The sequence below is a fragment of the Trypanosoma cruzi genome (assembly GCF_000209065.1).
Source record: "Trypanosoma cruzi strain CL Brener chromosome Unknown tcruzi_1047053507491, whole genome shotgun sequence".
Classification (NCBI taxonomy): Eukaryota; Euglenozoa; class Kinetoplastea; order Trypanosomatida; family Trypanosomatidae; genus Trypanosoma; species Trypanosoma cruzi.
The window spans coordinates 22,410-48,764 of record NW_921024.1 but is presented as its reverse complement, the minus strand read 5'-3'; the positions used below and the strand labels follow the sequence as shown (position 1 = coordinate 48,764).

Below are 26,355 nucleotides of genomic sequence, written 5' to 3'. Positions count from 1 at the left end.
CAGTGCCGTTCTTATCGAGCTCCTTGAACAGCGCCGCGGGATCCTCGACCTTGGCGCCCCACGCCTCAAGCTTGGGCGCGGCGCGCTTGAACTCCTCCTCGTCGACCAGCATGTTGCCGGAGGCGTCAATCTCGTCGAACATCACCGTCAGCTCGAAGAAGTCGTAGATGTAGCACAGCATCAGACGGAACTCCAGAAATTCAACAAAGTCCTCGGAGCCCTTGTTCTCCAGCTTGCTGCCCAGGGCCCTCGCCTTGTCGAATGCACGCTTCGTGATGTCGCGCACTCGCGGCGTGAACTCGTCCAACTTCAGCACCTCGAGGCAGCCGCTGTGCACCTCATCGTAGCACAGCTTCCCGGTCTCGTTCTTGTCGAACTTCTTGAAGAGCTCGATGCGGCGCTGTTTTGCCTCGGCGGTCTTCTCACGAGGAATCGCCTGGCGAATGCGCTCCCACGCTTCCTTGCGGTCCTTGGCGTTCTTGCCGTCCTTATCGCTCGCCAACCCCTTGTCGCTCGTCGAGCCCTTCGACCCACAAGTACCCATCTCGTTGCTCTCCTTGACTCGGCTTATTATCGACTGTTGCGCAACCTGCGCGCAAGCACACAAACCCACAACAGAAAGAGAGAGGTGGCACCAAGGCCCACAGCGGCACAGAAGACACACAGCAACAAGGGCACAGGAGCAAACACACACACACACACACAACGACAGTCGCAGGTAAAAATGACCATCAACTACATAAAGTGGAGAATGTGCTCCGCCCAGCAAAAACAGGTGCCCCGCCGCATGCGGACACGGTGTTTACATTGGCGACGGCGCGGGCACGTCACTCTGCGGCCGCGAGCTTCACGCGCTCTCCGGCACGTTATCCGGGTCGCCGTCGGCGTCCAGTTTGACTGCAGAAGCCCACGCAGCAAACTCGTCGAACGTCACGGACCCAGTGCCGTTCTTATCGAGCTCCTTGAACAGCGCCGCGGGATCCTCGACCTTGGCGCCCCACGCCTCAAGCTTGGGCGCGGCGCGCTTGAACTCCTCCTCGTCGACCAGCATGTTGCCGGAGGCGTCAATCTCGTCGAACATCACCGTCAGCTCGAAGAAGTCGTAGATGTAGCACAGCATCAGACGGAACTCCAGAAATTCAACAAAGTCCTCGGAGCCCTTGTTCTCCAGCTTGCTGCCCAGGGCCCTCGCCTTGTCGAATGCACGCTTCGTGATGTCGCGCACTCGCGGCGTGAACTCGTCCAACTTCAGCACCTCGAGGCAGCCGCTGTGCACCTCATCGTAGCACAGCTTCCCGGTCTCGTTCTTGTCGAACTTCTTGAAGAGCTCGATGCGGCGCTGTTTTGCCTCGGCGGTCTTCTCACGAGGAATCGCCTGGCGAATGCGCTCCCACGCTTCCTTGCGGTCCTTGGCGTTCTTGCCGTCCTTATCGCTCGCCAACCCCTTGTCGCTCGTCGAGCCCTTCGACCCACAAGCACCCATCTCGTTGCTCTCCTTGACTCGGCTTATTATCGACTGTTGCGCAACCTGCGCGCAAGCACACAAACCCACAACAGAAAGAGAGAGGTGGCACCAAGGCCCACAGCGGCACAGAAGACACACAGCAACAAGGGCACAGGAGCAAACACACACACACACACACAAACACAACGACAGTCGCAGGTAAAAATGACCATCAACTACATAAAGTGGAGAATGTGCTCCGCCCAGCAAAAACAGGTGCCCCGCCGCATGCGGACACGGTGTTTACATTGGCGACGGCGCGGGCACGTCAGTTTGGTGTCTTTTTCTGTTTAAAAAGGTGGTGTGTTGAAGGTATTTATCGCGCGGAGAACCTTTTCCTTTTATTTATTTGGTACTGTTTTCTTTGTTTTTTCATTTTCTCAAAGTTGCTTTTCGTTTGATTATCTGTGTGTAAAATTCTTTTATTTGTTAGGTGCTTGTTTGTATAATTGGCAAAATAAGCTGTATAATCGGGATTTAAATTTAAGGTTTATGTTGTTTTTCTAAAACTTGACTTGTTTTAAAATTATGCGCGTTATTTTTACATAAGCAACGGATTAAGCTAAAGTGAAAAGGTTTATTCATATAAGCTTGTAATTTTGCTTTCCGTTGCTTGTGGTTGCTTCCACGAACGTAAAATTCGTTCTGGTTCTTTACTTGATCGATTGAACGATGGTGTTTATTATATCAGCAATATAAAGTTTTTAAAAAGGTCCACTGCCGTAAATGCAGCTTTTATTTCAAATATGTGTATGCATATGAAGGGTCTTCCAAACGTCATGTAAGTTGTGTCAAAATAATGCTGAGATTGTGCACATGATGTTGCCTATCAAAGCCCATGCTTTTTTTTAACCAGCGTATTGGCAGCAAGAGGCTGGTAACCAGAATAATCGTTGGTGTTTTCCATTAGCATGAGGGCGTATCAACTATGAAGCCTGGCCAACAAAGTGGTTTTTTTTTTTACACGCAGTCATCCGCATCGCTGAGAATATTTTAACGATGTCTTTTTTTGCTGTTCTTGTTCTTTTCACCAGTTTAAAAGGCGCGCTATAATTTTTCTGAATTTCAATACGTCGCGCCCATCCACCGTCTCAGTTATTTTTCCCTGGGGTATTTGCTACATCTTCACAGAATATTAGATGTAACCCAAAAAGCGTCCTAAAAAATGCACAGCGGCAGGCTGCCACAAAGTATTTCTATCCATATTAGAGCTCGAACTGTCGCACAGACCGTTTATATTTTTATAATCGTTATTGCGTTTTATTATCGGAAAAAGTGCAAGCAATTTGTATATTAGCTGAATATTCGGTATTGCATCGAAAGTTTTTTCTAAAAGACACCTCAAGACACCTCAAAGCTCATATTGATAAATTGGTTTTCCGGACAGTGTTACATGACTGAACAGATGGACAAAATGGGACTCTTAATTTTCTTCTTAGTTTGCCGGCAACTCATGCTCCTAAAAGCAAATAAATTTCTTCATAGATGCAATAAACTTTTCATTTACCGCTTTAAAAAAAAGTCTCAGATAACGATTATAACCTGACAATTATAATAATGATCCAACTACAAAAAAAAAAAAATCCCAGAGAGGATTTATAACGAGTTGTTGAACAGTAAAAGCATCCCATATTTTATTGATTATTATAACATCATGCTCTTCGTCCTCAGCATAAAATAAAATTGCCATTAAAATGCAAACTCGGAAAAGAAGGTCAAGCTCCCTTTGCCGATGAGAAATGCCAATTCGTTTCTTAGACCCCTGTGATAATTTCTATTAAAATCATTTGCCGGACCGGTGTGGGCGCTGATATCCCTTTTTTGTCTTTTTTTGCAAAAAGCTGACCCTTTTAAAAAATAACTCCCGTGCCAGCAAATAGCCTTTTACAATCTATTTATCTTTGCCTACCAATGCCAGCCGCTAAGTTTTCTCAATTAAGGGTGCATGTTAAGAACGCAGCAGAATAAGGGCCTCACAGTTCAAGAAAAGTTCCATAGCCTGACAGATACTCGGCATTTGCTTCATGTAACTACACTGTGTTTCTCATTACCGGCAAGAACCCATGCATTTTCCTGACAGATGAACCTCGGCCATGCATATTTTCAGACATATTAGGCTCCTTAGCTGTTTTTTGTTTGTTTGTGTTTGCACAAACCTCTCCAGATTGCTGATATGGCTCCATAATGACAGCATTTCACTGCAATAAATGCCCCTGAACCATCAACTTTTATCAACAAATGCCCCTCCTAACCTTCATTAAATCACCCAATTTTATTAGCGCAAAAAAATTCCAGTGCGACAAATAACAAACCGTCCCAAAAAGTAACTCGGAACTCCCCTCCTCAATAAAGTCAAAATTTACGCGCCAATCCCCTACATCAATCGGAACAGCTAATGCCCCTTCTGCCAGATACATTTATAGGCCCAATCCTCTCTATTCATTAAAGCCAAAATAAACCCAAACCTCTCCTCGTAACACTTTTTTACCTGGTTCTGACAGAATTATGTAACCAGACTATCCGCCATCTACAAAAGCAAGCCCCATACAATTAAAATTAAAGCCGCTTTATGCATATAAAATTGGAAAATGTTCTGGTAAAGCAAAAACATTATCAGCAAAAGCCTTATAATTCATTTAGTCCTTATTTGAGGCAAATGTACAACAGACTTCGTTCATATACTACTAACAACCAAATAAAATAAATAGATATTATTACAAATGACTATTAAACGAAGATTAATTAGATATTTAAAAAAAGCATTCCCTTCTTTTTCGCAAGCAAAAAAAGGTGATGCCTTTTTATTCCTCCTACCGGACAACACTGAACAGCTACTCGTATTGCCAGAGCCCAAAGTTCCGTTGTGAAAAAATAAGCCAGCATTCTGTTATTTTTTTCTTCATTGTAACTCTGACACGTCGGTCCTTCTTTCTCCTGTTGTAGCAGAATTTGCCAAAAACTATGTGGTATCGCTCCCCCCAAAAAAAACCATCTAATGCATGTTAACAATTTGGTAACTGCCTAGCTTGTAGCTTCATTATTGCCTTTAGGAAATGTCAAACAAACCCCCGGTCATTCTTCGCATAAAATGCAAAGAGTCGCGGCCAGACTTACTTTAAAACAGTTAATCCAAAGTATGATCTTTACGATAAGAAAAAGACATTTGGGTCCCCATGCAAAGTAAAAATGCACCCTTCAAAAGACATTTTGGGTACTGCAGTTTGCTTTGTTGTATATATCTGATTGGGACGGGATTTGCGCTCTAGAATCAAAAGGCTGTTGAGATCACCCCAACACAAAAACATAGGTTCCGGAAATCCCTGCGCCGGTAAATTCACAGAATTCAAATTTCTAAATGTCGCCTTATCAGTTCAGCTCCAGCAATTGCAGGTAAGATATGCTTGAAAGCCAGAATATCCACATAGGTCGCTTAGCGAGTCCTGAAGTTACCAATAATAAAAGAAAAACAAGATAGGAATAAGAAAAGGATGAGCGAAATAAGAGTGAATTCACCATATCCATAAAGTTTAACACTAAGCAAGCGTACATACATGCATAAACGCCTCGTCCGCTAACCAGAGTTGTGGCCCGCTCACACTATTCGGATGGTATACATATTTATTACTTTAGAAGTGGCGGACTTTGGGGCCCTGCAGCCACAAGACCCCGCCGCCCCCCATTCGCCAAGTCCTAAAGTGTAAAAACGCAACCCCGGGATATGCCGCGCGCGGGGTTTTCCGCAGACCGCAGGCAGGCGAAGGACGCCCGCACTCTGCGAGGCTCAAAAATTTTATCCATCCGTCGCGGTTCCCGCGCCATGGCGTGCGATCCGGGGCTGTTTTCGTTCGCCGCCCCTTGCGGCGAAGCGTTGCCCACCCAAACGCCGGTGGCAGACGGCGGGATGGCGGGGAAGGCCGATAGGACCCGGCGCGCCGCGCGCGCCTCGGCCCGAATGATGAGGGAAGGCCTCCTCCTCCATTTCCCTCCGGCAATTTTAACGCCGCCGGCCTCTGGAACAAAAACGGCCCCTCATCCATGGAGCGACGCGCCCGCGACGGCGGCGGCCGATGCCCCTTCTGTGGGCCTGACGCCCCGCCTGTGACTGCATTCTGGATGGTGTGTCGCGACCCCTCGCCAAAGCCAACCGCTGCCGGCGGGCGGTTCGCCGGAGACGTTTCCGGCGCGTTCCCCTGTCGCGACGCCGCGCCGCCCTTCGACCCCAAGATTCACGCATTATCGGCCAAAACGCCGACACGCGTCTTCGGAGGCGCGGCCCGGAGGAAGCGAATCAAAGACGCCGCCTCCGCCGCCGCCGAGGCGATGGTCTGGGGGATTTCGGTGCCGGCCTCGTGTCCCGTTGGGAGCCGCGCCGGCCCCACGCGTCATCAAAAGGGGCGCCTAGCCTCCCGCGAAAAAGGGGCCTCAAAAAGGACGCCTTCAAATCCAGGCCGGGAGCGGCCTCAGCCATCATGGGTGGGAAACGACGGGGGACGCGTGAAAGAGGAGCGTGGGCCTGTCGGCGGTCGTTTCGGTTCTTGTCGCGCGGCCACGCGGCCCGCCGCCGTCGCGAAACGGCGGCCTCCCTCCGCACGCCAACCGAAAAGACGCTATCCATCTGCCGCTTCTTGCGGACGAAGCGTCCCTGATTACCCCCGCGTTCTTCAACCATCGCGCGCCATCCGACGGAATCCGCCGTGGGCTTTGCGCGCTTCGTTTAGGGGTGGCGGAGGGGGCCGGGGCCGCCTGGCGAGCCCCCAAACCCGCACGAGCCCCCCAAAGGCGGCCGGGCTCGACCGGCCCTTGACCCACTCCGGATTCGACGTGGGCGCGTTGACTTGCTGTAGCGGGATGATGCGCCCATCCCGTGGGGTGGCCAGACGCGTCCTTGTCGCGCGTTTTGTGATTTTTGTCGCGCGATGGGGATCATGGAAAACCGCTCCTCCGCTCTCAGCCAGGGTCCCCGCCCCTCCACAGCTTCCCCTTCCACATCGACGCGACAGGCGAAGATGCCTGGGTCAGCATTGCGGTGTACTTCCCCAAATATCAAACTGTATTCTGGGGAAGGTCGAACGGGTCGACGCGCTTCGCCAACTGCGAGATCACGTGTGGATTAAAATTGTGCGCCTCCACGATTTGAGCGGCGCGCCTCAACGCACCCCGTTTTATGGAATGCGCCGCGGCATTCCAAGGAGCCAGAGCCCATTCGACTTTGGCAGTCGTCAGATTCGTGAGCTTTTCGTTTTCTTGAAGCGCCCTGCATAACTTTATAGTGTGGAAGGCGTCCTGCCCTCGTCGTCTTTCACGCAACGGATCAATCCAAAATTAGGGTCCCGTCCGGGTTCATTGTGAAATTGTTTTGGTTTTAGAGCCGAAATCTCGGACCAACGACTCGCCGTTATCCACGCAAGTCTTAAAACAACACGTTCCCTCCAATCGGTCCGGCTGCGGATTACTTGATTCATCCCTTCCGTTGTCAAGGGGCGCGCCTGCTTCGTCTCCGATCGCGCCGCGATTTTTTGTAACCTCAAAGCCGCCATATCCAGCGGGGTTCGATTCATTTCCAACATGGACCGTAGCATCCTGGCGTACTGCGGTCGGGTCGATGGCGCCACATCCAATGTTGCCGTCAAAAAGGCCGCGCAGCTCTTCTCGTTCATCGGCTGTTCGTGCGTGCGGCATAAAGTTTCGAATTGCCCCGCTAGAGGCCTTCTCTGCTACCAATATGACGGCGCGCACATTTATCGAGCCACCTCGTTCGCCCTCCTCACGCAGCCGGCCCAAAGCGGAGACGTCGGCGATTCGTCGTACCACAGTCGAGCGTCGTTGGCAGATAAGCTCCATTTCCCTTCTCGATGATCGCGTCGGGCAATTTGAAAGATCGGGTGGAGCATCGGCGGCGGGGCGCGAAAACCGCGCGTTTTGGTGGGCCCTGGTAAAAAAAAAATTCTTCCCTCTCCTCTTACCAGCACGTCTAGCTATACAATGCCATCTGAGTGCCGAAGAGGTGGTCGAGCAACGACAAAAGTTTCCTGCTATGAAGCGACTGCCATTGAGAGAACTTTCCGAGGCGAAGGCCCTGTTCAATGCCCAGCCGTTGACGCACAGCCAAGGTGCCTGGACATTCTAGAAGCAGATGGTGCAAGGTTTCCTGCGGGCCGATTGGCGTGCTTGTGGAAGCTGGCTGATCCTGCGGCAGCAGAGATCACCTCCTGGCACTGCTGTTCCGATGTCGAGCGGCGTCTGGGTTGTGTGCGCAGCGACTTCTGTGCTGTGCGGTGCTTCTCCGTGTGGGGAAAACCATGTCACAGAAATCACATTTGAGCTCGGGAAGCGGTGGAGGATGTTCCGGATGAAATGACCGACAGTGACTGACGAGACCCGAGAATCCCGTCAATGTAGAATCACAGTGCGGACATTTCTCCTTCCGACGGCGTGTGAGGGTCCGTCTCCTTACTGGAGAGACGTCTTCATCCCCTGCCGACGGGGGAACAGTGTCCGTCCCCGGTGCGGTTGGATCGTTGTTAGGGCGCATATATGCAGACTGTTCCGGTGAGATGTTGCAAAAACGGCATTGGTTCGTGCAATCTCTCACGGCCCAGTATAGTCGGCCCCAGAGCTCAGATTCCCCGCACCTTGCCCTTGCGAGGTGAACCAGTTCCTGACGGTGTAGAAATTCCTGAGTGATCAGGTCCTTACCGCTGAGATCTGATGGCCTTGTGCCGCGAAGCAAGTAGCGATGAGTGTCTTGACGAATGGTACTACGCCACTTGTTGGTGAGCTGGGTAGTAAAACATGTCAGCAGATCCGTATGCCATAAAGGTGCGATTCCATGCTCCGTGTATTGTCCACTTTCCATAGTCTGCGTCGCATACTGATCCGCAAGCTCGTTAGCATGTACTCCGCAATGTCCGTAACAAAACTGCAGGTGCACGGACCAGCCAGCACACGTCAGTGTCAAGAGACGCTGCCAGATCTGATCCTCCGTCCAGTCTGTCTGACTGAGCGGGCCCTTGTTTAGAGCCGCTAGAAGGGACTGACTGTCTGTAACCACAAGCAGGGTTTTACGCCTGTGGCGGATACGAGGGATCATCAGCCTCTCTAGGGCTAGAAGCAGCGCACGGGGTTCCGTCCTGTAGCTGCATGGGCGTGCACCGCAGTTTATGCTGGCCTTTTCTATTATCTCCGATGAGTTGAGGGATGAAAGCAGTATTCCAACCCCTGCTGACTTGGGAACGTCGACACCGCCATCGGTCGCAAGTATCCACGAACGATGGCTGTGCAGCGCCAGAGCCTCTTCGCTGACTCTGCGCCTTTCCCGTATCAGCTCCTCTTCGTCAGTTATTGAGTGGTCGATCGGAATTTCCACACCGATGGTGACCCGGTGTGCGGAGGCCGCAAACCAGGGAGGAATGGAGCTGCGAAAGAACCGCTCTTCGCGTGGTGAGGTCTGGGTGATGCCGTAGTCCTTTGTGTATGCGTCTACGAATGCATATAGCTCGTCCCGAGATAATGGCGAGATGCGGAAACCGGCGCGAGGCGGTGGCTCAGGCGGGGGTCTCCGCATCCAGTCCATCTGACATGCGCGTGTGTTCTCAAATATTGAGAGCCGCGCGCGCAGGCAAAGGACGTGGAGCGGCGGCATATTAGCCTCCAGTAGCGCGGATTCCGGGTCAACAGTGCTCGGAACTCCGCTGACAATGCGTGCCAGAGTTGCGTACGTCTTCTGCATCTCATTCTTCGCTGAATCCGTCGCTACTGCCCATATGGGCTCGCTGCCATAGCGCAATTTGGAAGCACCGTATCCAATGACGAACGTGCGTAGGTCATGTGGAGATGGTCCCGCCTCTTTGTGCGCTATGCAGCGTAGCTGCGATATCCGTTGCGAAGTGGCAGCGCACTGCTTGGTGGCCGCCACATTTAGCGTCAGTCGTGGATCGAGATCCATGCCGAGAAGCGTCGTAGTTCGCGATGCCCCCATGGTCATGACTGGGATTTGACATCCAGCCACTACCAGGGGCCACCTTCCTTCACGATCATCATCTGACTCCGTGTGCGTGGAAAGTGTGAACCAAGCAGCTTCACACTTTGACGGGTTGATGGCCAGGCCATTTTCCTGACTCCACGCGTGCAGCTTTTTAAGAACCATGTTGGCAGTGGGAATGGCGTCTTCCCGGGACTGCCCCTTAACGATAATAGAGAGGTCGTCCGCATACATGTCTGCTGTGGCACCCGCAAAGCTGTTCAGCAGGTTGAGAAGTGGGTGTGCGTAAAGGGAGAACAAATATGGTCCCAGCACGGACCCCTGAGGAACTCCTCGCAGCATGGGACGCCGATCGCTGTGTCTGTGGCCAACTCGTGTCTTCGCGTGGCGACCACATAGAAAGTTTCTAAGCCACCTTCTACAATTCACCCCCGGAATATTAGCCAGCAAGCGACTGAGGACTCGATGATCTATGGAGTCAAAAGCCTTGCTGAAATCAACCAACACCAGCAGGGTCCGATGGGGTCTGCAGTGGAGTTGATCGCCAATACCGCTCTTCTTGGGAAGGTACACTTGAAAATAGTCATTTCTATTATGCTCCACTTCGTGTATCAGGTGTGCCAGCTGCATCGTCGTGGTACGCATACTACGATATGCATACTGGTGGGGGTGCGGCGTCCACACCCAAAGCAATCTCTTCAGCACCATTTTCCCAGCAACCTTACCCACAATGGAGGTAAGGCTGATGGGTCGATATGACTCAAGCAGTTCCGGCGACTTACCGGGTTTTAAGAGTGGAACGATGGTAGCGCGTCTCCACTCAGCCGGAATCGCACCGGTCGTCCAACTGTGGTTAATGCAACGAAGAAGGAATCGGAGGCCCTTTGGCGAAATATGTCGCAGTGCCTCACTGTAGACTTCATCCGGTCCGGGGGCCTTGCCATACGGCGTATTACGTAGCGCAGCAAGCAGTTCCGTACGATTAAAAGGCGCATCAAGAGGGGTGTGAAGATGAGCAACTAAACCAGATGTGGTGGCAGCTTCGTTTTTATCCTGTGGCTCAGAACTAGATGAGAGTGAAGAACCTGAAGTAAATGTAGCTGCAGACTCGTTGTTGTTCTGCGGCTCGGAGCTAGAAGAAGTAGAAGAAAATGAAGTAAATGAGGCAGCAGACTCGCTGTTGTTCTGCTGCCCAAAAAGAGAAGAAGCATTAATGTTCAAGGATGCACTCTGTCTGTTGATGCCTTTGGAAAACCTAACTGCCTTGTGAGAGGGGTGAAATGGAAGAAAGATGCGATTGAGAGCATTCGCTGCTCTCCTTGCTGTTTTATAAGTGTGTTGACCATCTCCTAATAAAATTGATGTGGGAGATGGAAGTGATGCCTTTTTTCGTCCGGAAATGTATTTCCATGCGAGTGGCTCGCCTGGATTTAACTTGCTGATGCGGCGTAGATACGTGTTGCGCAAGCGCTCTCGGAGCAGGAGGAAGAATTGACTCCTTGTCCGTTGCATTTCTGCCTCACGGTCGGGCGTCGGTAACTGTAGATAGCGGGCCTTGCTGTCGGTAGCCATCCGCTCTGCCTCCATGAGAGTGTCGTCCCAAAGCCTGGGACCGTCCTTGTGCATGCCGCGGGGGCAATGTCGTCGATACGAAGTTATAAGCGCTCTCGTGAAAGCCTTAATGCCGGTGGACTGCTTTTTATAGTCATATGCCGGAAGTTGTGCGTCGAAGTCCTTGATGAATAAATCCCACTTGCGCTTCCCCCAACTGTAGAAAAACTTAGGTGCCGAAGGTATGGTATCCTTAAATGCCTGATGCAGCGTGAATGTCAGCATATAATGATCACTAAGCGGCGACACGGAAGCTGACCAATCCGACACAGTCAAATGCTTTGACAATGTCAGATCGATACAGGATCGTTCTCTTGTGCCACTGGCATACGTGATCTCACCAGGGGTGTTAACCAAGGTGAGTCCCGCATCCGTGCACAGTTCTAAAAATTCCGCAGCAACCTCACTTGGAGAAGTCTCCAAGAATGGCTCCCACTGTGGGTGATGCATGTTGAAATCCCCGCACAGCAGGAGCGGCGACGAGGCTGGAAGGCAGTTTACTAACCGCCTGAAGGATTGCGTTACTTGCGGTGGTGGTCTCACATAGGGACTCGCTACAATAAGATCACGGTTCTGGTCCAGAGCAGCCTGGACCACCACCACTTCAAGGCTGGTGTCATGCTGGGGGATGGTGAGAGGTATACGCTTGGAGCGGAGAGTTTTCCGCACCAGCACCGCCACACCGCCTCCCTTGCCGATGCGCGACTGTGCATAGAGCACATAATCTCCAGTGTGCATGCTGGCGATCTGCTCTGACGACTTCCAAGTCTCCTGAATGGCTATTATGTCTGCTCCTTGCGCCATTAATGTTGCGAGTTTTGACGGCGTGAGGCAAGAAACGTTCATCTGGAGTGCTGCTATGGGGCCTGGGTTCTGCTCAATGTCTCCGCTTAGCAGTAGCTTTTGTCGTTGCGCGTCACATACGGCACGCAAACGGTATGTATAGCGCTGATAAGCGCCGATGGAATTCAGCAGCGGATACAAATACCGCTCCGCGGGCGGCACGGGAGGTGGGATCCATCAAGGACTCATCATCGTTGAAAGGGAGCGCTTGAGCACGAAAAGCGCCCACGCCGCTGTGGACGTGCAGAATCGAGGCGTTCAGCCTCATTTGCGGGTGGAAGAGGCGCGTGACAACCTATCGACGCGCGAATCTGATATTGCGGTCGCCGGCGGCCTTCTTGCAGAACGAGAATGCGCGCTCGCCGGACGCGAACAGCAGTTGGAGACAGATAATTCCCAACTACAGGAACGAGAGGCACGCGTTAGTGCTAGAGAGGCGTAGCAAGCCGCGTGGGAGGCGGAGACGGCGGGCATGGAAGAAGTCTCCACCTCTCGGAGAGGTCCGGCAGATGGACCTGTCGCGCGCCAAAATACGGCCGAAGATGGCGTTACCAAAAAACCACATTAAAAGCATCACTTGATGGCTGTGGGCGCGTCGTCACGCACAACCCAACGAACTCCGGCGCGAGAGAGACGGCAGGTTATTTCTCCAGACGTCTCAGGGCAATGTTGGGTGACCACATTTCTATCCCTCGATGCCTTTGCCCTCCAGCACTTCTCTTTGGACGATAATTCCGCTACAGGAAAAGAGGGACGAAGTTTCTGCTCATTCTACGTCACCACTTGGGCCCGCGTATATGGGATGAGGGCGTTTCCGGAGTCGTTGTCGACCTCCGGGGCGCATACAATTATTGGCAACAGGCGGGCTACCAGGCTCAACTTGTCATTGACAGTTTGGTTGCGTGGATGTGTGCGCTGGAAGCGGAGCGAGGCCTCTCCGATCATTTTATGAATTCGGGCAAAATCTTACTGCAGGCATTCCGGGCGCAGCTCATGATGGCATCCGACCCCGGCATCCCGCTCTTCAACATTCTCGTCCATCTTTGCACCGCCGTTTATGAGGCTGACACCTTTGCGAGGGCAACTCAGCCTCTCGCGGAACGGCGAGGGACGCAAATATCGTTGCGATTCCAGTTATGTCGTGCTCATGGAAACGTAATATCTAAAAGCAACGTCCGAGACGCAATCGGAGGAAGTTACTCGCAGTACGGACGGTCGTTAAAAAGCGGCAAAGGGGCTGCTTGCTGCTTCTTATGAAAGCGGACGACGGCAGCTCCATCCATTCCGCCGTCTCCCGCTATTCCGCAAAGACGTCGCACCGCACCGCACCGCCGATGCCCCACCCGATATTACAAATTGCCCGACGAAATCGTCGAGAAGGGAAATGGAGCTTATCTGCCAACGACGCTCGACTGTGGTACGACGAATTACCGACATCCCGCTTTTGGCCAGCCACACGAAGAGAGGGAACGAGGTGGCGCGAGAAATGTGGGCCCCGTCAACGTGGGAGCGGGGAATGTCTCTAGCGGGGCAATTCACAATTTTTTGCCGCACGCACGAACAGCCGATGAACGCGGAGAGCTGTGCGGCCTTTTTGATGGCAATATTAGATGTGGCGCCATCGACCCGACTGCAGTACGCCAGGATGCTGCGGTCCATGTTGCAAATGGATCGAACCCCGCTGGATATGGCGATTTTGAGGGTGCAAAAAATTGCGGCGCGATCAGAAACGAAGCAGACGCGCCCCTCGACAGAGGAAGAGATGAATCAAGTAATCCGCAGCCGGACCGATTGGAGGGAACGTGTTGTTTTACGACTTGCGTGGATAACGGCGAGTCGTTGGTCCGGAATTGCGGCCTTAACCCCCAACAATTTCACAATGGAGGCGGACAGGGGCTTGGTTTTTGTATTGGCCCGTGGCGCCGAAGACGGCGAGAGCGGACTCCCACCGCGCCTCGCGGTTTGTCAGGACACGAGGGCAGGACGTGTTAGACATTATAAAGCTATGCGGGACACTTCACGAAAACGAAAAGCTTACGAATCTTACGACTGCACAGGTGAAACGAGCTTTGGCTCATTGGAATGCCACGGCGCATTCCATAAAACGGGGTGCGTTGAGACACGCTGCTCAAATCGTGGAGGCGCACAATTTTAATCCACACGTGATCTCGCAGTTGGCGAAGCGCGTCGACCCGTTCGACCTTCCCCAGAATACTGTTTGATATTTGGGGAGGTACACCGCAATGCTGACCCAGGTGTCGTCGCTGCTCGCATTGATGTGAAGGGAGAAACGGCGGAAGGGCATGAACCCTGGTTGAGAGCGGAGGAGCGTTTTTTCCATGATTTTTATCACAATCATGCCGCTACAATAACGAGACGCGCGACAAGGACGCGTCTGGCCACTCCACAAGATGAACACGCTATCCCGCTACAGCAAGTCAGCGTGCCCGTATTGCATCGAGAGTGGATTAAGAGCCGGTTGAACCGGCTACCTTGGAGAGGCTCATGCGAGTTTGGGGACTCGTCGGGCGGTCCCCTTTCCTCCGTCTTCCTCCGGTAAAGCACGCGAAGGCTCACGGAGGATTCCAACCGCTGGCGCACATTTGTTACGAAAAGCAGGAATAATCGAGGACGGTTCGTCCACAATAACAGGCGGATGGATAATACCCTTTTCGGTTGTGGAGGAGAAAACCGCCGGTTTGTGACGACGACGGATCGCGTGGCCACGCGACAAGAACAGAGACGACCCTTACGAGGCGAATTTTCCTCCTTTACACATTTCTCATTATTTGCTGTCTGTGATGGCTGAGGCCGCTTCCTGCGCGGACTTAAAGGCATCCTTTTTGCAAGTTTCTTTACCGCGGGAGACTCGGCATCTCTTTCGAAGCCGCGTGGAGGACGGCACGCTGGTGGAGCGGACGCGACTCCCAATGGGATACAAGGCCAGCCCGGAACCCCGCAATTCCTGAAGTAATAATCTGGAGGATGTGACGACGGTGGTTCACCGCCTCTGGGCTGCAACTTCATTGGTGCGTATCGACGTATGGATCGATAATATCCGCATTGCAGGGTCGATAGGCGATGTGACACGGTGGGAAGCCCAAGTGCTTCGTAATGCGGTCGGCCGTCGCGCCACGATAGGAGAGGATCGCGAATCGGGTGCTGCGCAGTACACCTTCCTGGGGGTGCAATTTGATCACACTCACCGGGCGGTATCCCTGAGTGACAAGTTTGTCCGGCCTTTACGCGCCATGCCGGCGCTCAATTCTTCAACCATCGCGGGAGTGGAGGTTATGGCGTCATGCTTTTTGTACGCGGCTGCCATTTTGGGCACGTGTTTATGTGTCTAGTACTTTTTCATCAAGGCAGTGCGACGACGGTTATCCGCACTTTACCGGGGGATTGTGCTGGAGACATCCCCGGCGAACCTTCCGCCGTCAGCGATTGGTTTGTGCGAGTGATTACGAAAAATGATCGAGAATAATCGTAAGCGAATCATCAAGCCCACGGAGAAGGCATTGGCCGCCATCATCACGGACGCATCGCTCCATGGATGGGAAACCGTTTTTCATTCCAGACTCCGGTGACGTTAAAATTGCCGGAGAAAAATGGGAGAGGAAGCCTTTTCTTATCATGCAGGCCGAGGCACGCGCGGTACGCTTAGCCTTATCGGCCTTTTCTGCCATCTTGCCATCCACCATGGACGTTTGGGCGGACAACACTTCGCTGCAAGGAGCGGCGAATAAAGGCAGCTCAAAATCACACGCCATGACTTCGGAGCTGCAACGGATATATGAGTTTGTTGACTCTCGCGGAATACAGGCATCCTTTGTCTACGTACGGCCTGCGGAAAACCCCGCAGACGGCATATCACGCGGTCGTGTTTTTAGAATTCAGGACTTGGCGAAGGGTGGAACTTGCGAAGGGGAGCGGCGGTGTCTTGTGGCTGCAGGGCCCCAAAGCCCGCCACGTCTAAAGTAGCAAATATATATGGTTGGCGACGGCTGTCAGTTCCAGAAGTGGACGTACAACTTTTGTACGGGATTTGTATTTATTGTTTTTTTGCAGGATATGCCATTTATAATTGAATGAAATGGGGAAAGACGATCGGCCGCTCTTTGTATACCACTGATTTGTTTCCTATGCACGCAACTGTTTTCCCTTAATTTTTGTATAAAGAGAGTTAAAGATACGGATAACATTTTTTTTGGGACATTTAGCGTGTTTTTTTAGAAATTTAGTCGGGATTCTTCTTTGGAATAAATTCTTGTCACACATGCGTTGCTGATATATTAAATGTTAGAGCATTTGCAAGATATATGTGGTTTGAACCTTCAGTTTTGGTTCATTTATGCACGTGACGTATTTTTTACGTATTCATATTTTTTTTCATATATGTTTGGAAAGTAAAAGGGGCTTGATTGAGGAGTTAAATTATTATGGCTTCTCAGGGGATATGTTGTATTTTCTACTAAATGGATGAGATGGGGCATTTTTTAGTGAATATTGCTGATTTTTCCCTTCTGAAAGATTTTAAGGAGAATGGGCCGTTAGAGTGAACAAAAATTTGATCATGGCTTTCTTCGATTATCCGCTACCTTTTTTTTTGGGGGGGGGGGGGGGGGTTGGTTACTTTTATCATTTTTGATTACTGAATTGAATGGAGTTATTTTTCAGTTTGTTTACCATTCCAGACACTTTAGTTGCATCCACTCGGAAGGGTTTGGTGGAAACCCGCGCACAAAACACCGCGAGTTTGTTATTTCCAGGGTGTGGATATCCCACGACGGTATTTGGATGATCTGTTTATATATATATTATATTTACTTATTTCTGTTCCCTTTTTTTTTCTTTTTTCTATTCATTACTTTAAGAACGTTCAATTATTATTATTTTTTTATATTGCGTTTATTGGATCACAAATGCGCTTCTTATTTATTATTTTGCGAATTAGGTGTTTTTCTGTGACGGAATCTAATTCTTCATTACTATTTCTTTATGGCCAAAATAAATCATTTGAGTAATGAGAATTCTATACTAAATAGCATCAGTTGCATTGTTTTTGTTTATTGTTTTACTCACTCGATTATTCTTATTGAGTAATTTTGTTACTATACCTGCTAGCTCTATAGTTTTCCTAACTCGTTTATTCACCATTCTTTTTCGCTCCGTCATATATGTGTACGCGCAGGACTTCTTTATAGTTTTTTTTGACCTAAAACGCTTTTTTTCTATACAAGCCTTTTTTTTTTTGAGTAACACAAGTATTATACCATCATCGATACTTCTGCCACTTTTTTTTCTACTGATTATGCATATAGGTGTTATCTGTACGCTTTTTTAAAATTGTTATTATTTTTTTTTGTGAGTAGTTGTTGATGGTGACATTTTTTGTTTAAAAACTGTTGTGGATAAAAAATGGGCATCCGACCAAGTAAAACTCAAGGCCAACGTAAGTCATCAGTTGAGGCGCCTAAAGTTGTCATCACTTCTTCAGATCGAGCTCAGTTGGAATTAAAGTTGCAACGTGACAGGCTTATGGCTGCGATCAAAAGGTATGAAGTTGTTGCTCAAGAGGAGCGTAGCAAGGCTAGTGATTTTTTGCGTTCTGGCAATCGTCGTAAGGCGTTGTATTGTCTCAAACGGGAAAAGATTCAGCGTTCACAGGTCAACAGCGTTAATGACATGCTGGATAATGTGCAGAGGCTGCTTGATACAGTTGAATTTAACCAGATTGAAGTAGAGGTATTTGATGCACTAAAAGGGGGCAAGGACGAGCTTTCAAAGCTGAACTCAATGTTGAACGTGGATGACGTTGCCCAGCTAATGGATGATGTTGAAGAAACAGTAGAAGAGGCCCGGCGCATCAATGACATTTTGGCACAGCCGCTTGATGGATATGTTGGTGATGACGATGCCCTTCTTGCCGAACTACTCCCTCAAGTCTCAACTGAGATTCCTGGTGCGGAAACTGCAGTGGAGGAGGTTACTGTTCCAACACATACGCTTCCGAACCCCATTGAACCTGAGGGCCGTATCACCGATGGGGGTTTGGGAAAAGTGGGGTTGTCAGCTTAGTGGGGATGCTTGTTATTTTTTAATTATGAAGATGAGAGTATAAAGACGTTCACTTTTTCCCCATTTTATTTACATTTACTGTGTATTGAAATCAAAATAAAGGGTCGTTCTGCCAATCTGTGGATGGGGCAACTGCTTTATTTAGCAGGAGACCTTATATGTATATATTGGTATCAGTTTCATGTGAGATGCTTGAGCCGTGAATTCTATAGTGTGTCGTAGTTTTGTTTTATTGTTGCCTTTTTTTTTCTTTATCCATGATTTTTCCATAAGTGGATATTTTTTTTTGAGAAAATTTTAAGGGAAGAGGGAGAGAGCATTAAAGGAAAGATAAACATACGTCCAAAGGAGGGCAACGACAAGGATAAATTGATGTTTGGCCGAATTGTGTTTTTTACATCGTGTGCCACAATTTTTTCAGGAACAGCGTATGTTGTTGGTATCGCTCTCAGCCCTCCTCCTTCCTACACAGTGGACAACCGGCAACGTCTTGAACGCTACGACGCTCTATCGCACGAAAATGCCTACGAAAAAAAGACGCGTGGACAGGAGTTTTATCTTGGTATTAGCCGCTGGCGTCGTCGGATTTTGCGGGATGAGGGTTTAGTACATGGTCGTGTCCTAGAGGTTGGAGCAGGTTGTGGAGGTAATGTGAATTACTACGAATCACTACTACATTCGCCGTCAGCCGAACCGTCGAAAGATGTCAATGAGGTGAGAAAATCAGTGGAGTTTAGTCACACACCGTTGCTGGAGATAGTGATGAGCGATCGATCCCCAGGTATGGTAGAGTCGACTGCCAGGCGAATCCAGCAACGATACGGCTACTGTCCCTATCGGTATCCTGACTACGATGTTGTTGGCATTCTTGATGCAGTGAAAAAGAATTATGCGGTGATAAACAGAAGCGACTGTGGATCTTCTTTGGCACAGAAAGATGATGGACAGCAGTCAATTCCAGGAGAGGGCGTTATCAAGCGTAAGATTCTTCACGGTGATGGTACTGTGAAGGAGGTATTGACCACACCACTAAACGATAGTGGATATACTTTAGCTGATGGTTCAGTGGCTCCAATTCTACAGGGTTCCCTTCCTGGTAATATGCTGCCCCTTTTGAATCGGGACGGCCAGGCGGAACTAGGGCGGCGGGAGTCCGAAAAAAGGACCAAGGGACATCTGACGGAAGTAAAAGAAAAGAATGAACCAATCTTTGCAGTGGCAAATTACGCGGCAGAACAACTGCCTTTTTCAGACAACAGCTTTGACGCTGTTGTAGATATGTTTGGTCTCTGCAGCTTTGACGATCCAGTGCGCGCCCTTCGTGAGATGTCGCGGGTATGTAAACCAGGTGGGAATCTTCTTCTTCTTGAACATGGCAAAGGACGGTGGTCACGCATTAACGATCACCTTGATAAATGGGCACCCCGACACGCGAAAAAATGGGGATGCTGGTGGAATCGTGATATTAGACGGTATTTGCGTCTTGCAGGCCTCACCGTTGTTAAGATGGAGGAAAGGCACTTTGGGACGTCGTTGTACATTGTAGCGAGGCCGTTCAAGACATTGAATGAATGGGAGGCGTACCATGCCAAAACTATGAAAGTTTGATTTGAAGTAAATCCCATTTTTTTTTTTTTTGAACAGTTCAAGATATGGGGGAAAGAAGGAAAATGAATAAGCACGATTCGGACTGGAGGCGGGTTACTGAGGATTCTTCTTCATACCCCCACAAGAATGATGCATAACTGCATGCGTGTGGTTCTCTTTTAATTCGTGAGGTACAAGTTATTGGCGGTTTTATTTTATTTTTCTTTTTAGCTCTCTGTGTGGAGGATTTTTTCCGTATGTATATTTACCCGGAGTTTTTCGGTAAAGTCTTAGAGGGAATATGTGGTCAGATGAGGGACTAAATGGATAATGGCGCGTATTGATAAACCTTTTTCTTTTTTTCCCTTTTTAAAGTCAGCAAGTAGAGACCTGGAAGAAATAAATGGCGATCATTTATCCCACTCTAGAGGACCAAGAAAAACTTGTTCAATTTGCGACACGTTTTGTAAGATGTTCTAGTGAAGACATTAAGCTTCTTGGGACCACTTGTGCCTCTCTTATTGCGGATGTTGTAGTTATCAACGAGTTCATCTTGAGTTCATCCACTTCTTTCTTTATTGATGCATCAGGACCGCAGACGAGATCAGATGTAGCTTTTCCGCCCATCCATTACTGCCGCGGTTACACACCACCAGTTCTTGTGTCTTCTTCAAATGTCACTTCGACAATGTGTGATCTGTTTTATCGTACTGAGGGATTATTTCGTCCTCATGAAGCGTCACTGCGGACGTTGCAACTCAGACTGCAACAAGGTAAGGCTGCCATGACGAAACTAAATGAGAAATATAACTATGCCTTCACTGTGGTGACCTTTGGTAAAGGGGGGCAAGGGATGATTGTGAAAGGTGAGACGAGCGCAGCTGGAACTGATATAAGTGTACAAACCGTGTCGGCAACAGAGCAGGCGCCGGAAGTTTCTAGCAACAAAACTATTTCAATCAACGGAGGATCGGAGGAGTGTGGTAAAGATGGGCGCCGTGTATATGTAACCTTTATGAATTTTTTGCAGACATTTGATCTTTTCATCTCGTGGGTATCGAGTCTTGTGGGAATTTTGGACGGAGAAGGAGCTGCTCCATCATCTGGGACGTATGTCGTACACGACCAACCGGAAAATGAGACCGCAATGGAAGAGGATGGGAGTAAAAAAAATGATGATGAGCACATAAATACGAGAGATAAATTAAGGACAATATCACCTGCACAGGCGTGTGATGCATCACCCACAAAAGAGCCACTGCAAGAAGAGGCAAAGGGCTTGGCTATGTCATCGTCCTCTTCTGTTGGCAATGCATCCTCTACACGACCGCGACGATCGCGAATAATACGCGTCACAAGATATGAGTTGCATGACGTTAATAGCATATTTCGGTTGTTTCAGACCCAAGCGAGCCTTTTTTATTTACTGGAGTACACATTTTATGATCCTCGTCTGCGGCGGCGCTTACTTCTCCCGGAATATTACCGGGCGCTAAGTGAAACCATTCGTGACATTGGCCTCGAAATAGAGCGCCTTCAGCAACATAAGGATTCATTAAGTAAAGAGCGTTCAATTGGCAGAATAATCATCTTTTCTCCCACAATTTGCGAATTTCGCTACATCCGAGATACTCTTCGCTTGTACTGGAGCTTATGCATCGTTGAGGACGACATTACAGCTCTCCACTATCACCGCATGCAGTACAACAAATGTGTATTGGAAGTGGGTGATGTGATAAAGATGCTGAAGCAACTACACCGTCCACCAGCATCTGTTGCCACTGATATTAGTAGTAGCAATTTCGATAATTATAATGGTAATAATAGCGCCCCCCCTTCCTCCTCGAAGGACTGGGTGCTCACACCAGAAGAACGTGGTGCAATAGAAGCAGGGTTTGAGGATTTTTGGTGTATCCGAGAGCGCGTTTTTAAACTGTGTGAATCACTCACGAAAGATATACAGGAGAAGGACCGTACACATCGCTATCGAATGCCCGCGATACCTCCACCACCGCCCACTGCGGCCACAAGAGATGCTGAGAAAGGTGGTAATTTTAAACAATGGATGTTGTCAACAGTGAACGCATGGAAGCAAATAGTGACCTGCGGTGTGGAAATTTCTGGAGTTTCATCAACCTTGGAGCGTGACGATGGCAGATTCTTACTTTCCACTCATTCGCCACAGTACGAGTCGAAGGTGGAACTGCTGCATCTCGTGCAGCGGTTGGTTACAGCTGTAGAAGCACAGGGCACAATACTTGAGCGTGATTTCCCGGGCACGTTCTATAGAGATACGAAGACGAAGTGGTCGCAACGGGCAACTGGCATCGTACGCTATTTGGAGTCTGTGAGTGTTGTTTTTTCCCCTCCTGGGTAGAGTCTTTATTTTCCCCATTGTAGCAGTGATGGTAACTTCCAATCGATCCACAAATTAGTCACCCCACACAATATTATTACTGTTTCTTTTTTTTTTTTTTTTGGGAATGCGTGCTGGGCCATTTAATGGTTATTTTTTTTTCTTCTTTTTTAATTTTTATAATAATAATTTAAATCATTGCCTTTTTACGTAATTATTCACGCGGAAGGTTTTTTTTGTTGCTGGGTAACTCGAGAATTTGTTGCATCTTTTTGTTCTTTTTTTTCCTCCCCACATTCCGTGGTGCCGCAAGATGGGATAAAATTGGTGTGCACGTAGTGGGTGATATTCCTCTCTCTCATTGGGGGAGCAAATGAGAGCAAGTGGAATTCAATGGGATGTTAGTGACGACGGCGTGCCCCCGCGCCAAGGATTGTTGTCACGGTCTTCCAATGAAAAGTACCCATCCCTTTCAGAGAGAGTATTTCTGCTTTATAATGGAGCCACCGGTGACGCTGAATTTGACATCGTTTTGCTGCACGGGCTTGGGAGTGGTGAGTTTAAGTGTTGGACGAACAAAGAGGGCCTTCTTTGGCCAGCGGCTTTTCTCCCACAGGAGTTTCCGAGATGTCGCATTCTCTCCGCCGGCTATACACACGCCCTCTGGCGGTGGCAATCATTTGAAAAAATGAAGGAAAAAGAGGTGGAGGAAATGGGGCAGCAAGAAGACGGATGGGCCGCCAGTTCCATTCGGCGATGGGTAGCAGAGGCGATACAAGGGAAATATCCTTCCTTTGCACCCGAAACAGGCGGCACTAACCACAGGAAGGATAGTGAAGACCCTCAAGGTTCCTTATTTGACGAAATAGTGTCTTCAACTACGGCCTCATCATCAAGTGAGGACGAACAACAGACGCTGGAGCAGTGTGCCGCGGATCTTGCGGAGCGACTTCTCTCCGATGCGGTGGGTGTCGGTAGAAGACCACTCGTCTTTATCGCCTACTCTTTTGGTGGTTTGGTGATTAAACAAATGATTATACTAGCGGCCAAGGTGGTGAATTTGCACCACGCTGAAAAGGGAACCAAAGTGGATGAGGAGGGAAAAAGTTATCATGGTTCTGGGTTATCAGAAGAATTATTTCTGCGTTCTATAAGGGGTATTGTGTTTTACGCCACACCGCATTTTGGCTCCCCGATTGCAAGTGCCGTGACGGGACTGAAACGGTATTATCAGACCACAGGTGGTCCTTGTCCTTCTGAACTAGTCACCACTCTAGGCGACCACAACCGAGAACAGTTGCAGAGTTTAAATGAACAATTTTTCCATGTGATTGAACGATGCAGTGACATTGGGTACGTCCGTGTTCTCTCCTTTGGCGAAACACGACGCTTGAATGGCTTTTTCCGCATCGTGGAGCCAGAGTCTGCCAATCCTGCACCGGACGATCCTCGTTTTCCGTTCTATCTTGTTGATGCTGATCATACCGGTGTCCATCGACCAATGTCAAAGGAGCAGCCGAGCTACACGATTTTGTTTGGTTTTATCAAGCGCATGTATCGGACCGGATTGCTTTTTCCCAATGGAATAAAAAACGCGGTTACTATCTCACGGGAGGAACAGATGCTGCACGACGGCAAAACCCTTGAAAAAGAGGCTGCAATAGTGGAGGAACCGTTTCCTAAAGGCATTTCTATTTCCAATCATGAGAGTAAGGAAGCGCTTGAAATGCGTATGCTTCTTGGTTTGCTGAACCACTCGGTGCGGCGGATCCGAACGCATTCCACGACACTTTTTGGCTACATGATGCCCACGCAGTTGAACAGGCTTCTGGCGTTGGCAAAGGACATAGTTGACTATGCCACCACGTCTTTGAATGAAAAAGAAAATGATGCATGCCTATTGACACCTGTGCGTCTTGTGCTCTACTGGGCAGAAAGAGCTGTTTCTGCGCTGGAGACCTTTTTTATATGTCAAGCCGAACGCTCTGTTGTGGACCATTTTTCTGTCTTGGAGAGTCGAACGTTGCACGATATTGAGTGTGGTGTGGCAGAATTGCGACGGGAGTGGGAATGGTTTTACCTACAGCTTTGTCAAACTTACGCCGTCCCTGACAGCTATCCAGTAGTGATATTCTTCTCACAATCAATCACGCTTGCCGTCGCAGACGCCATGATGGATGAGTTTGGATGTCTTCTTGTATTGGCCATACAATGTGTGCCGGAGGCTTGTGGATGGGAGCGTGACTTGGTGACCTCATGGGGTTTACAAGAGAACCCCGCATGGCTTCCACCCTCTTTCTCCATGGTGGCTTCACTTCTTACTGGCTGGATGCATCTTGGCATAACACGAAAGTACAGGTGCGCTATAACTGCTTTCCAGCGCCTTATCCATGATATCGAAGTGCTGCAGCGGGACGAAGGTAACCTATTGCACAAAACAAGTTCTCGCATGCGTTCCATAACACAAGAGGCTGCCTTTAGATGGTGGTGGAGTGATGATGAGAGCGGTGACAAGGCAAAAAAGATGAGTATGGAGCGGAAAGGCAGAGTTTTGCAGGTTTTTGCGTTGCTTGCACACGCCGGTCTATGCTGGAGCCAATTTCTTTCTGCCCAAAACACCAGACCAGTGAAACCTTCCAATTTGCCGAGTGCCGACACATATGGAGGGATGTTTCTTCATTCCCTTATGGAAGGACGTCGCCGCTACGAATTACTGGAACGAAACCTTCATGTTGACAGCATTATGGACCGTCCTTTTGCTTCCATGAAGCGTGTTGCTGTTTCGCCGTCGCATGCGGAAGGGAAACCGTACCAAACTGAAGGGAAGGAAGGCCAAAAACGATCAGTTGTACGCAAAACTGTTCCTTTAAAGGGTGCCGTGTCGAAGCGCGGCCTTACTTTTAATTGGGATGAGGTGCGTGAGGGAGAGAGCAGGGAAGAGGTAGCAAATCTTTTTACTGCAAGTGTATTTGTCTCCTGGTGGATAATTGAAAGAACTAAAACGCTTCAGAGATCAATAGAACCTGGAAATGGGACTGATATTAAGGAAGACCACGACAAGGATGCTTTGCATGAACGGTCGCCGTGGGTCTGGGAGAATGCTCATCCCCGTGTGAAGAGTCAGTGGCTCACTTTGTGGAGTATTACAGGCAAAACAGAGAAGAAGACCGAGGAACTGCATGTGAGGCAGATTCAGCTTCTGATGGAGGCACTGGGGCTCCATAACGCCAATGCTCTTGCGTTGTGCCTAACTGGGCGGCACCACCTGTGGCGTAGAAACCTGACTGAGGCTGCCGAAGCGTACCTTTGTGTCTTGGAGTCTACACGGCGTGTTGACAATCCATTGTACCGTTTTGCTGCCGTTGGTCTTGGTTGGGTGCACCTGTATCAATACCATTGTGGTATGCTTGAAGGAAGTGGTGTGGACTTTCTTGCTCTTCAGGGAGCCCCATCTGGGCTAAGGGACTGCCATTGGTTGGGGCAATGGAAAAGGAGAACGATGCAAGAACCAAAGGAATGCAGTTCTACTGTTACTGCTGCTGACAGAGATGATGCCGTTAAAAAGGAAACTGGTGTTGCACCTCATTTGGGAAGGGCATCTGCTCTCTTTGAGGCGGTGCTTTCCTTTGATCCCCGTGACAAAGGGGCGTTGTGCGGCATGGGCCGCGTGAAGATGTTAGGGGTGGAAGCGGCATGCACGGTAGACTTTGCGGATGCCCGCCGCTACTTTGCAACTGTGCTTGGAGGAACGGAAATACTGCCAGGAAACGGGTGGGACCAAAAGGGTAATTGGGACAACGGGATTCTCGCCTTTGAAAATGGGCAATGGGAGTCTCGTGCCGCATACTGGATGGGTGAGATCCACAGATGCAGCTTGGATACAGAGATCGTGTCAAATGAAACAAAAGCGATTTATAAGGATGTGAAGGCGTGGTGGGAGTACGCAGTGAAGCGGTGCCCTCAGAACGATTGGGCACTCACTTCGCTGGGTCTTCTTTACATGGAGCATCATCATCCTCGTCATCACAAAGATGTCGACATGAGTAGGCAGTATGGGCCTGGTGTGGACATTTTGCAGCGTTCATTGGCTATTAATGCACAGAACACATGGACTTTATGGGGTCTAGCGCATCTCGCGCCTGATGTGAAGCAGCGACAAATGTGCCACACTTTGCTTAAGAAACTACTAAGGTGGTGAGATTAGGAGGCTGCTTACGAAGAAATGGATGCCCCTGGCTCAGCCGGCCACCTCAACGTGGTGCCAGGGTCTAGTACTCTTTGCTAGAGAGGAAGCCAAGCGCCTGCTGTTCATGCTTCAAACCCGATGAGTAGTTGTTGCTTAGTTTTACGGGCCGGAAGGGCAGGTGTTGGAGCCATTCTATAGTGGCTGCCCGC

General features: G+C 49.5%; 6 protein-coding genes across 6 annotated transcripts, besides 18 other annotated features; 4 read left to right on the top strand and 2 right to left on the bottom strand.

Moving 5' to 3' along the window:
* Nucleotides 1–544, bottom strand: Tc00.1047053507491.162 (flagellar calcium-binding protein, putative; the record flags this gene model as incomplete). The annotated part of the gene is made up of 1 exon (XM_811907.1): nucleotides 1–544. A coding segment is annotated over one exon (544 nt), but the record flags the coding sequence as incomplete, so codon positions are not given.
* Nucleotides 1–3,156: a sequence feature (heterozygous, non-Esmeraldo-like haplotype).
* On the bottom strand, nucleotides 848–1,483 carry Tc00.1047053507491.151 (flagellar calcium-binding protein, putative; the record flags this gene model as incomplete). The annotated part of the gene is made up of 1 exon (XM_811906.1): nucleotides 848–1,483. The coding sequence occupies one exon, from the start codon at nucleotides 1,481–1,483 to the stop codon at nucleotides 848–850; it is 636 nt and encodes a 211-aa protein (XP_816999.1).
* Nucleotides 1,626–1,650: a microsatellite.
* Nucleotides 3,157–3,313: a sequence feature (haploid, non-Esmeraldo-like haplotype).
* Nucleotides 3,314–3,350: a sequence feature (haploid, Esmeraldo-like haplotype).
* Nucleotides 3,351–3,999: a sequence feature (areas merged during assembly that could not be assigned to a particular haplotype. This can correspond to areas where the two haplotypes were merged or to regions with more than two copies in the genome that were merged during assembly.).
* Nucleotides 4,000–6,658: a sequence feature (heterozygous, non-Esmeraldo-like haplotype).
* Nucleotides 5,101–7,442: a mobile genetic element.
* Nucleotides 5,116–5,176: a mobile genetic element.
* Nucleotides 5,428–5,455: a sequence feature (GC_rich).
* Nucleotides 6,659–15,643: a sequence feature (areas not merged during assembly with more than two copies in the genome that could not be assigned to a particular haplotype).
* Nucleotides 7,449–12,096: a mobile genetic element.
* Nucleotides 12,094–15,927: a mobile genetic element.
* Nucleotides 15,644–26,355: part of a sequence feature (heterozygous, non-Esmeraldo-like haplotype) that runs on past the window's edge.
* Nucleotides 16,745–16,765: a sequence feature (AT_rich).
* Nucleotides 16,821–16,843: a sequence feature (AT_rich).
* Nucleotides 17,276–17,303: a sequence feature (AT_rich).
* On the top strand, nucleotides 17,358–18,017 carry Tc00.1047053507491.140 (uncharacterized protein; the record flags this gene model as incomplete). The annotated part of the gene is made up of 1 exon (XM_811902.1): nucleotides 17,358–18,017. The coding sequence occupies one exon, from the start codon at nucleotides 17,358–17,360 to the stop codon at nucleotides 18,015–18,017; it is 660 nt and encodes a 219-aa protein (XP_816995.1).
* Nucleotides 18,390–19,625, top strand: Tc00.1047053507491.130 (uncharacterized protein; the record flags this gene model as incomplete). Its single annotated transcript, XM_811901.1, has 1 exon — nucleotides 18,390–19,625. The coding sequence occupies one exon, from the start codon at nucleotides 18,390–18,392 to the stop codon at nucleotides 19,623–19,625; it is 1,236 nt and encodes a 411-aa protein (XP_816994.1).
* Nucleotides 20,008–21,981, top strand: Tc00.1047053507491.119 (uncharacterized protein; the record flags this gene model as incomplete). The annotated part of the gene is made up of 1 exon (XM_811904.1): nucleotides 20,008–21,981. The coding sequence occupies one exon, from the start codon at nucleotides 20,008–20,010 to the stop codon at nucleotides 21,979–21,981; it is 1,974 nt and encodes a 657-aa protein (XP_816997.1).
* Nucleotides 22,111–22,156: a sequence feature (AT_rich).
* On the top strand, nucleotides 22,334–26,158 carry Tc00.1047053507491.110 (uncharacterized protein; the record flags this gene model as incomplete). Its single annotated transcript, XM_811900.1, has 1 exon — nucleotides 22,334–26,158. One exon carries the CDS (start codon nucleotides 22,334–22,336, stop codon nucleotides 26,156–26,158), a length of 3,825 nt encoding a protein of 1,274 aa, XP_816993.1.
* Nucleotides 26,191–26,355: part of a mobile genetic element that runs on past the window's edge.